Raw genomic sequence first — 12,096 nt, forward strand, 5'->3', positions numbered from 1 at the left:
GGGTTGGCTCAGAGCTGGTTCACAGTGGGAGAAGCCAAAGACAGTCTGGGTTGCTGAGGGCAGCACTATTCTCAGGGACAAAGGGAACCCTTTTCTGCCTACTTAGAGGTAAGGAGCAGTGGATGACTTGGGGAAAGACAACTAAAACAGATGCTGTGTGGCAACAGTACTATACTAGCCCCAGCTCTGCCTGGGAGCGGTGCTAGCTGGTTGCTGCACTGAGCTTTGGTGCAGAGAAAGGGCCATAAGTTTCCAGAATGATGGAGGAATGTGGAGTTCCTGCTTTGGTCATCTGAGAACTTCCCCTGAGTCTTTCACCAATTGCTCAATTCTCTGAATGTCTCTTTTGCTCCTTGCTTGGTGCTGGAGTTGAGAGGCTATAACAGAAAGACATGACCTTTGGAAAACAGCCAAAGGAACTACTTCGTGAGAATCTGAGTGCATTTGATGAGAACATATGAAGGATTCATCAGAACCTCATGATGTTTTATTTTGATAGAAACTATGATAGATTCATTGGAAACGGGATCAGGGATCTTTGGCTTCCAGCCTCCAAGCCTAGTCTTTTAACTCCCAATCCTAAATTCCCACATTCACCATTAAAATACAGCTTGATGTTTAGATTGACACTATGCCTCAGAAGTGAAGTGAGCAGCTGTTTCCAGTTTTCTCTTCAGGCCATAAGTAGGTAAATGAACATAAATGGTCTACAGCATCAAAAGGTCACCCTGAGACTAATTCTCAGGACTACTTAAAATCAAAGGTAGCGAAATGCAATTAATGAAGTATATCATTCTTTTTTAAAGAGTTTTGGAACCTCTACTTCGTGTCTTCACTGTGATGGTCTCCAGGATGAGCTAGCCAGTGGCTCCCTTTTGCAGGAGGCTTTCAATGCACATTAAAAAAAAATCTTTTTTTTTTTTAATTTAATTTCAATGCACATTCATTAAGCTTCCTTGGAAACTGAGCTGCAAAGCTATATTCTATAGTTTTACAACTAGATCCATAGATAAGGTTCTCACTCTGTCAAACACCCATCCTTTTGAATGACTTCTCCCCCTTAGTTTGAATCCAGGCTATTTAAAATTTTTTTTTTATTTATTTGTAGATGAACAGCATGCTTTTATTTAATTTATTTACTTATTTTATGTGGTGCTGAGGATCGAACCCAGTGCCTCACACATGCTAGGCAAGCGCTCTGCCACTGAGCTACAGCCCCAGCCCGAGACCAGGCTATTTTTAAATAATGTAGACATTCTTTTGACCTGTGATCATGAAGAATACAGAAGGTGTAATATGAAATAAATTTCTAAGTGGTGTCTAACCATGTTTATGTGTATTTGCGTGAACAACATGCTCTTCATTGAAGAAACATGAAATGGCTGAAAATGATGCTACCTTGTCTATGAAAGTCCTCCTTGGGTGCTGTTTTCAGGGCTTGATGTGAAATCCTAATGTTGTATTTATTTCCTTTGAGTTTTACATTCCTTGGCTCCAATGTCCTGCCCTGTAAACTTAATCACCTCTCCTTATTTTCTGGATCTGAACTCAGGTGATGTTTGGCTGTTCATCTGAAAGGGACAAAGGATCTTCACCAAAGAAAGGCTTGTGACCATACAGTTCTACAGCAGAGCAAGAGCAAGGCTCGTGGCATGGGCCCAGCCTAGGCGTGGGAAAGCAGCTTTGCAGGTACCTACCTGCAGGGTACAGCCTCTGAGCTTACTCTGTCCTCTGAGCTCCCACCACTGTGGGCACATGCCACTCATATCTTTACAGTGGTGTGCTGTGGGGAGCACGGAGCTAGTGCTTGCTGCCCCCGACCTTACCCGCACTCAAGACTGACTTGGTTTTCCTAAGCCCTGAAGTTACAGATGGGAAGTCAGTGTGCAGAGCTGAATGGCTGTACCTGCTGGAAGCATCTACAGGTACTGCAACTGTCTCAAGCTTATCTCTTCTTCCTCGAATCCTCTGATCTAACTGGGAAGGAGTCTAGAGAAGATTCCTGCTTTGTTGGGCCTTGGCATATACTAGTGAGGACTTCACAGGATAGGGAAGACAGAGTATTTGTTGCATTTATTTGTTCTATCACTACAGAAAAAAAGCATTTCAAAATGTGTACAAAAGGATACTCTGTCCCTCCAGTGGTACATCCCTCGATCACAGCTAAACAGAGATAATTTAACATCATCATGGAGGCAGATTGGAAAGATGGCTGCGTTTTTTTTTTTCTCATTTAGAGTCCTGTGCATGTGTACCTGCCCGAAGGGAGGAGAAGAACTAAAGCTGTATTGGATACAAAGGATTTGACCTCAACAATCACCACACAGAATATTATAAAAAAGTGTATTAGAAAGTATTGGAACAATATTGCATATTAATATCTGGTTACACTTGTTCACAGTGAGTGCTCCTGCACCAAAAGCATCTGTACTTTTTTTTTTCTGATACCTGTACATCTTAAATAAGTTTAATTTTGGTTCATTTTAAAGTAAGAAACATTGAAATGGATATGCAATGAGGGAGATATGGGTTTTAAATAGGGTTGACCCTTCATTATTGCTGGAATGGAAGAACTGAAGAATGAAGAAATACATTTGCATCATGATGTGTCTGTATAAGTCTAGTTCAACTCGATTTTGTTTTGGCAAGAAGGGGATGTTATGAGAATCACAATGCAGTCCAAACAAAACGAAAGAAGATAAAAAGCACAAAATAGAAAAAAAAAAAACCATAAAACAAACCCACATCTCCATTACAGGTAGCTCTCTTTCTCAGTGAAGATTCTAAGATTTATTTATTATGACTGATTCTAAATTTGAAATGGAACATGCTGGTTTCTGAAGCAATTGGTGCTGGGAAATGCCCTTTGGTGATAATGCAATGATAATGCAATGATATTTAGTGACTCTTTCACTAGGACAAGGACACACTCTAAAGTACAAATTACAGAGGGAACCTGGGATAGGGAGCGTAGTCCAGGCATTCCACAGGAAGCAGGGAGGACAGGCAGGAGAAGGGAATGAGAACCAGCGGTAGCTGTCATCCACAGCTCAAGCTGCTACTGGTGGACCCTCCTACCTCTGGTATTTATTTGAAACACAATGGGAGCGCATGGAATGCAGGCACACTTCAGTACACAGCCGTACTTGAGACACACACTCATGCCATCATACAACAGAACAAACCACAGAAGAAAAAGTGTGAGGTCATGCAAAATCCTACTTTTACCAGCTAGAAGAAAAACTTCAGCAACTTTTGGTACAGAATATGGCCACCTTTCAAACATAATTTAATTACTCGTTGACATAATATGAAACCTTACTTTAAATACAATAGTTTCAAAAAATGCTGTTACAATATAAAACCACAACAAAAGGTGTGCAAATAGACATTTATATTGGCTATAAAAGGCAGTGAGAGGAAGGGGCAAAGCATTTTAGAAAAGAACTCCCGTGACCACTATTTACAGTTCTGGCTTAAGCCTTGCTTGAATGCCATTAGAAAAAAAAAAAAAATAACTCCCTTCAACCAATTGAATTTCTGGGATGCATCAAAATGGAGAGGGTAGGTGAAATCTGCCAGCAAACTGGAAAGCTAAGAAGGTTCTCAGCTTGAGTATATGAATTTGGATAAGGCGTGTCTGTCTCTGTAACTGCGTATTGACCAAAGCCATCCATAGCCCTGGTTCTTCCATCTCTTCCTTCACTCAATGCATTGGTGTAGCAGAGACTAAATTATTACAATTACAATTTTGTTTATTTCCAGTTTCAAAATGCTATACTGTTCTGGAAGCAAAGAAATCCAAGACTGAAGAGTGACATCTTTCTGAACTCTGTCCTTTCAATGAAATTCAAGTGCACATGAGGAAGTATACTTGTGAACACTGAAAGGGAATAACTCACGTATAGAATTTATAATCATTCTAAAGGAGCACAAGTCCAACTTGAGACTGCTGACTGGGAAAAGTCTTCAAAGTGCTTTTTATCTTTGGAAAGCTGCCCAGACCTTCGACTGGTTTAGAATTCATTTAGATCAGTGGTTCCCAATTAGAAGTGATTTTTTCCCCCCAGTGGAACATTTGGAAATGTCTGGAGGCATTTGTCAATGTCAACTGTGGGTGCTGCGGGCATCTACTGGGCAGTGACCAGGGATACTGCTAAATATTCTACAGTGCCCAGGACCAGTGTTTATCCAGCCTAAAATGTCAGTGGGGCTAAGCACTAAGAATCCCTGGATTAAATGTTGTTACTAACATACAATTTCCTCTCTGTTTCTACAAGTTTATGTGGACCTTGGACAGTTCCGGTGAAGACAAGTACTGTAAACATTTAAAACTGTATGCTATTTTTTTTTTTTTTTTTTTGGCTGAGGTGGTAGAGAGTAATGACTTTAATGGTATGATTAATCTTGAGGAACACCAGAGAAATGAGTGTGGAATCTGGAAGAAAGCTTTGGTTTCTGGGAAGTGAAAAAAGAATTAAGGTCCAAATTTCAGGACAAGTATTTAAAAATGTAGTGATAGGGTTTGGGGCCATTACAAGTATGGAAAATGGCAAAGCAGAGGTTAGGGATCCCCAGATTTGCCCACAGGGACACTGAGCTCATCTCACCTGGCGCCAAACCTCAAGAGATTCATCTGGGCAACATTTCCAACCTCAGAAGGTGAGAAGCAGTCCAAGGGCTCTCCAATCCTTCCCCTCTCCCTCTGCCTAGGGAAGCCCTGTATCACACTCTTTCCTGATTTATTTTCCTATGTAGAATACGACAATATTAACTTTTACAAAGTGCAGTCTTTCTGCTCTGGATGCTGGTGGCCCATGTCTTTGGTCTCACCATGGGTTGCTGGTCCTGCTGCTCACAGTTCAGTTTGCTGGGATGGCCACACCTCTCCGGTTCTACCCACTCTTCTGGGGACTTGGATTATTCCTGGGTGCATGAACCCCCATGCTTAGCACAGGGACTGCCATGCTCCTTCCCATGCACTGGCTTGTTTAATTGAACTCTTTCTGAAAATCCAGACTAATTGGAGAAGGGGGGGAATGCTAGGAAGCCACAGGTGAGGGAATTTTAGCCAGCAGTCTACAGGAACGTCTAGGAAGATAACAGTTCTCAATGCTCCTGATGCAGTCCTGCCTCTAACAATAAAAATCTCGTTTTCAAAAGCAAATCATATCCCAATCAATCAACTGAAAAAGACCAAAAAAAAAAAAAAAGCCACCTAAAAATCCATACCCCAAATTACAGGGTCCGTGAGGCCCATGCTGCCAGCAGGAGGGTGGGTGAGGGAGGCAGTCCTTGTGCTTTCTGGGTGGGGTGGGCTGCAGCTTTAGCTCATGTGGAAACGGTGCTCCCCCCTCGTGATGTGGGAGGAGAACTCGTACCTGTCCTGGCTGTGGTAGCCGCACATGTTGCACTCGAAGGGGTCGCGAAAGCCATGGCAGCCCATGTGGATGGTGTACATGACGTGATCCAGGAAGAGCACCCGGCAGTGTTCGCACTTGTACACCTTCACCTGCTCGCCGCTGGTGCTGACCACGCGGAAGGCATCCTGCGAGTTCTCGGAGGCCGCCCGCAACACCTCGTAGGCCCGCTGCTCCTCCTTGAGGGCCAGCCCGTTGCGGGCATGAGGGTTGATGTGGTTGGTCAGGTAGATGAGGCCGCCGCGCTGCTCCTCCGTGTTGCTCTCGGTGTCCGTCGAGTCTTGGCAGCTGTTGCTCGGGGAGGCCTCCCGCTCCGAGGAGGCCGACTTGGCCTTGGACAGCAGCAGCAAGTTCTCCACGGCACTGTCCTGAGCAGAGTGGTTAGACCTCGGGGGGCCCTCCGAGGGGGGCTTGTGCAGCTGGTACATGGGGCTGATGACGGGGACCACCTCAGAGCCCCCCGGAGGTGTCTGCACCAAGGGGCGCAGGGACTCGGCCCCCAGGTAGTTGATGGCATTGTTGATGGCCTGGTCCATCACGTGGGACGTCATCATCTCGTTCTCCTTCTCATAGCTGGTACTGCTGTCGTAGGGCATTTCTGACAGGCACTTTTCCCCTGTGGAAAGTAGGTGACAGTGAGCGAAAGCCACACCTGGAGTGTTCGGGGGGTGGACTACCTGCTAGGGCCGGCAAAACACACCATCACCAGAGGAGGGGAGGCTGAGTGAAGCATCTGCCTGTTGGACATCTCCATCAGGGTCCTACCATAGTAGGCACTTAAAAGAAATCTGGCAGGAAAAATCCATAAATGAATAAAGGAACCAAGACTATCTGTGTCAATTTAAACTGCACATTTCAATAGACTAAACTAATACTTGTCTCTTTCATTAAACCTAAAATTAAACATTATGTTTAATTTAAAATCAATCTTTTAAATGATGTGTCTTTAGTAGAGAATTCTAAGTAATTTATAATAACTTTATCATAAATGTGTTCAAAATACATAATAATGATTCATTCATCATATGCAATAATTATTTAAAATAGCATTATGCATATTAAATTCATACGTTTAATAATCTAGAATAAAATGTAATCAAATACACAGCCATTGAATATTATTTATAATAAAGTTATACATGTCTTATAAATAACACAAAGGAAAGTGGGCTCCAACCTGTGATGAGTAGAAAGGATACTTAAGACTAATCCTTCTGGGGCTGGGGTTGTAGCTCAGTGATAGAGCGCTTGCCTCGAATGTGGAAGGTACTGGGTTCGATCCTCAGCACCACATAAAAAATAAAATAAAGGTATATTGTGTCCATCTACAACTATTAAAAAAAACACTAATCATTCTCTGCATCCTTCTTCTTTCACAGTCAGCAGCAGTGAAACACTGTGCAGCAGAAACATGTGGTAGAAAGTAGGAGGTGAACTGAGGAAGTTGCAGGGGAGAATAGCATGTCTTTCATTTATTCTTTAAATATGTACCGAGTCCTCCAGATGTACAGGGAACTACTGCTGAGAACTCAGTGGTTATTGGGCCTTGATCTCTAGGAACTTATGATGTCATATCATTAGTTTGTAGGAGTAGATGAACTCTGCTATACTCTTGATCTTGAATGTCCACAAAGGCCCATGTGTTAAAGGGTTAGTTCCCAGTATAGCATTATTGAGAGGTGGGTGCACCTTTAAGAGGTAGAGCCTAGCCTGGTCAGTGGTGCAAGCCCCTAATCCCAGTGGTTTGGATCTCCAGTTCAAAGCCAGCCTCAACAAAAGCAAGGCCTTAAGCAAGTCAATGAGACCCTGTATCTAAATAAAATAATAGGTCTGGGGTCGAGCACCCTTGAGTTCAATCCCTGGCGCTCCCCACCCCTCCACCACACAAAAAAGAGGTGGAGCCTAGTAGGAGAATCACAGACCACAGGTGTGGGGAGAGGCCCTTGAAAGGAATAGAGGGATCCAAGCCCTCTCCTATCCTTTTCTTTTACTTCCTGATCATGAGGTGAGTGGATTTTCTCTGCTAAGTGCTCCTATCTTGAACCTCTCCATAGACCCAAAGCAGAGGGGCCAATCAATCTTGAAACAGAACCTCCAAAACTGTGGGTCAAAATAAACCTTTTTTTCTTTATAACTTGATTATCTCAAGAATTTCATTATAATGATGGGGAACTGACTAATGCAAGTTCACTTCCCCTGGTAATTGTGAAATCTGAGACTAGATTTAACTTTATGTAATAAGCTTTGGAGTATACAGTCTAATAATAAGATAAAATTAAAGACACACCTTTTCAATATATTGTTTTTTAAGCCCAGTATGAAATCATGGCTTAATTAGCCAATTCATTTATTAAAGCAACACTTTTGCACTCTTATTGCCAGGACCACTGACTTGGGTTACATCCAGTGATGGTAAATGAGTAAGTCAGATCACATGAGGCCACCTATGGTAATGTCTGAGCTCTTTTCATTTTATTCTTCATTCTGTCTCCTTCCTTTCTTCAACACAACTGAGTGCCCGGTAGGGATGAAAGGTGAGGAAGTGAAAATGTTGCCTGTCCTCAGCAGCACACAGAGAGCAAGTGGCATACACATTAAAGCATGATGGTCCAAATAATTCATCCCTAAAGGAAGGCTTGCCATGGAAGTATAACTCATGACTCTTTTCCTTTTGTTTGGTACCAGGGATTGAACCTAGGGGCGGTTAACCACTGAGCCACATCCCCCGGCCTTTTCATATTTTATTAGAGACAGGGTCTCCCTGAGTTGCTTAGGGCCTTGCTAATTTGCTGAGGCTGGGTTTGAACTCGCAATCCTCCTGCTTCAGCTTCCTGAATTGCTGGGATTATAGGCATGCACCACCATGTTTGACTCAGAATTCTTATCTCATAAGAGGCAGCCAGCTGAGTGAGCTTTTGTGTCTTGGCACTGGGACAGCCAGAGGGAAGGGAGGAAAGAAGGGGCCTGGAGCTTTGATGAGACCCAGTGAAGGTCTGGGGGCCAGAGTCCTGGGTGCAGGCGTGGTATCAGAGTGGTAGGCAGGAGAGGCAGGGTCTGCCAGACAAAGTAGAGACCATCCAAAGTAAAAACAGAAGCCATTGAAGGGTCTGAAGGAAGAAGTGGACTTTCCAGTCACTGTGGAGAGAACAGACTTCATAGATACAAGTGAGGTGGTGACCAGGACTCTCCTCAGTGTCTGGGTTATGGATGATGGTCGCTAGTAAGGGTGGTGGCAGAGTAGGATCCCAATATGCCCCCCCCCCATTTTACCTGTAGTTCTCACCTTCACCTGAGCTACTCCTTACTAGCTTGTAAATTTACAAACAGTCCTTTAAACAGTCTGTGACCATTAAGGAGTGACCAGGAATATATGCCCTGTCATACTAAGAAGTCTCCTTGGGTTGCATTCCTTATTCTTAATGGACATGCATCATGTAACAACTTGGTTTCATTTGTTACCCTCTATTGGTGGTCAGAAGTGGCACATGCCCTGATAACATACAATGTGATCCTACAGAAAGAAAACTTGTCTGTGGCCAGTGATACTCCCTCAGAAACTGGATAAAATGAAATTTTTTGGCAGTTAATGGTAGGGACCAAAGAAGTGGTATTTCCCTTCATCCAAGGTTAGACATAGTTGTATAGCAGTCCTGAAACAATGCACATTTCTTGTTTTTTTGTGTTGAGGTTCTCTATGCCTTTTTCCACTAACTCCAGAATAGAATGAACTTACTCTGGTGTGTACCCAAGTCTATCCTCCTAACAAATCTTGGCAAAGAGAGGAGGGGAGTGGGCTTGGTATTCAATTCTGCTAAATGTAAGTGTGTAGCCACACCAAAATTGGTGCTTTCTCACCGAAACATCTTGTTTCTCCCCAAAGTCGTGGTTCTCTGGTTACCTAAGTAATCACTGAAGTCTGTTGTTTTAAAGACTTGGTATCAACAACAAATGGGTATAGGAAAAAAAACAAACCTATATCCCAGATATCATGGCATATTGAAGCTACCCATGGAATTACTCTTCCTTAATATCCAACACAAGGAGAAAAATAAAAACCAGCGAAATTTACCAACAACCCTCAGCTAAATAAAAACACATCCTAATGAGATATCTCTCTTTCTCTCCAAGGAAAGAAACAAAATTCTTGCATGAGATAGAGGAAAAGCTCGGCTTCTAATCTCATTTCTGAAATGCTTAGGTATTAATCAAACCACACATTCAGCATTTTCCCTAATATCCTCATATTTACACAGAAACGATTCAAATAAGCATCTGTTTCCTCTTCTGATCAAGAACTGTTGAACCCTCTGTTAGCAAGAACCAGATGACACTGGAGAAGTAAGCAGATAAGTTGGTTCCCTTGGACAGAAGGAAGACATTAATGATTTAGGCCGCTGGAGAAGATGGCCCAAAGCCCCAAAGTGTCCCCTGTGGGGACAGGAAACACTATAGTGCTGCTGGTTTAGGGAATTTAACCAGATCTCAAAACAAGAGAGAGTGAGCCAAGGGAACATCTTCTAACAAAGGCAGCACTTTGCCTCACCTGAACTCCCGCAACCCCATCCTTGGCATTTTTTCAGGATTTAAAAATGTCGATAGCTCTCAAAGGAAAAAAAAAGTCTCAGATACAATGGGAAGAACGTTGAAACATCAATCAAGTTATATCAGACCAAGTAGAATAAGCGAGATGAAAAGGAATGTCAGGGTTACCATGAAAATATTTTCTAGCAATACAAGGGAAGAAAGAAAGTAAAACAAATCAAGTCCATCCTAGGGAACAAAAACCTAATTCAAGGAGATGAAATACCTCATAATTGCTTCATGACATGAAGTCAATGTTTAAAAATTGAGTTTTAACATTCAAAATGAACAGAATAAAAGGAAAAAAAGGGAAAGAATGGAAAGAAAAAGGGAAAAAAATGAATGGACTTCAGATTGGGACAGTGAAGTCCAAATCAGTATTATTATCCATTTAGTAGATGAATAAGAAACAGCAAGTTAATAAAACAAAAATGTGTTAAAAATTGAATTATTGACTTAAAGGGAAAACACCAGGTAATAACAGTGAGTAAATATTTAAAGACAAAGAAATAAAAATAAAATTTAAGGATATGCTAACAGATATGGAAGACAATTATTCAATATATGGATAACTGGATCCCTAACTAGAGATCATAACAAATAGACAAAAGATACATAAAAGTGTATTGCTAAGAAATAAAGAGAGAAAGAGGGAAATTTCAAATTAAAATGGTAGAAAATTTTTACTTGGATGCAAAACACCAGAATGCATCCCAGTTATGGCATGTGACTTTAGTAAAGAAAGAGCTCTCAAGACATTTAGGGAAAAACGAAAATTGCTATAAAGAAAAAAAAAAGGACACTGGACTTACGAGATCTCCATAGCAATATTCAACAAGTAATGTCAACATGGCATGATCTAGAATTCTCAGAGAAAAGAGGAAGAGTTCCCCAAGAAAAAAGGAAGCGCCACCAAGGTCTGTCAGGATGCTCTCCTGGTACAGGGGTGACAGGCGGACATTCTCATACACAGTGATGGAGGAAATGGATTAGCTGTGGAACCTTTCCCAAAAGGTTGGTTGAATGTCAAATCCACTCCATGAAGAGATTAACTGAAATAAAGAGAAATAGTGGCAAAAGGACTGGACCTGATTCTTGAATCTGTTTAAATATACAGATGGTAATAAATAGCTAAACTACTGTGTCAGTAATGATTATAAGAGCAGAATGTAAATATTTTGAGGTTGGACAATGTAAAAACAATAATATAACTGTGAATTTTGCAAAGTGGAATAATATCCTTATTTCTCAGAGAGAGCCCAAGTGCAGGACACACACACACACAACTGGGGACTGAGCCTCATCTCCTGCCCTTTTCTATTTTTTTATTTTGAGATGGGATCTTGCTAAGTTGCTCAGGCTGGTCTCAAAATTCTGATCCTCTTGCCTCAGCCTCCCAAGTTGCTGGAATTAGAGGTGTACACCCCTATGCCCAGCCATAATAAATATTTAATCTTAGAGTAATCCTTTAAAAAATGATATTCCCATCTGACTATTTAATTGAAGATCAGTCAGTCTCCAGTTTTATCTGGGTTCTTTATCATCTCTTAAATTTAAAATGTGTTTAACATGATAGAGTCTTTATGAAGGTATTTATTTCACATCTATCTTGATCCACCTATTCATCACCTTATTGACTCATATATAGGAGAGAGAAAAATATTTAATATTGGTAATTTATGGATGTTGGGTTTTGTGGTGATTTAAAGACATTAATCTTTGCATCTTTTTTTTTTGTTGTAACCAACCATTTACCATTTTAATAATACAACAGGGTGTCTTCTTCTTGTAAAAAAGAAAATATTCCAGGATAGTTTATAAAGGTTAGCAGGAATATTGATCATCATTATTTTCCTCTTTGTGATTTTTACATTTTAAAAATGTTCCCATCCCAATCACCATACAGACTTAAGAGAAAAAAAAAAAAGAATGAGCACCACTATTTAATATAAACTCTTTTTCCTCACTGGATTCACTGATCCTATTGACCATTTCAGATGATCTTAGAAGGCGGGATCTTTGATGGATATAATAGTGAGGAATGTTGCTAGCAAAACAAATACTTCTTCATACTCTGCCAAGATTTGATTTAAAA

General features: G+C 41.4%; 1 protein-coding gene across 11 annotated transcripts in view; it reads right to left on the reverse strand.

Annotated features, from left to right (window-relative positions):
- Positions 1 to 2,364: 2,364 nt before the first annotated feature.
- Positions 2,365 to 12,096, reverse strand: part of IKZF1 (IKAROS family zinc finger 1) — a 97,034-nt gene continuing 87,302 nt past the window's right edge. For all 11 annotated transcript variants that reach the window (XM_081283118.1, XM_081283126.1, XM_081283117.1 and 8 more), the window contains one exon: positions 2,365 to 6,036. In XM_081283118.1, the coding sequence (XP_081139244.1) occupies positions 5,327 to 6,036 (710 nt within the window). In that variant the 3' untranslated portion in view covers positions 2,365 to 5,326. The remainder of the gene's footprint in view (positions 6,037 to 12,096) is intronic.

This window comes from Spermophilus citellus (genome assembly GCF_964194105.1).
Source record: "Spermophilus citellus genome assembly, chromosome: 3".
In the NCBI taxonomy this organism is placed as follows: domain Eukaryota; kingdom Metazoa; phylum Chordata; class Mammalia; order Rodentia; family Sciuridae; genus Spermophilus; species Spermophilus citellus.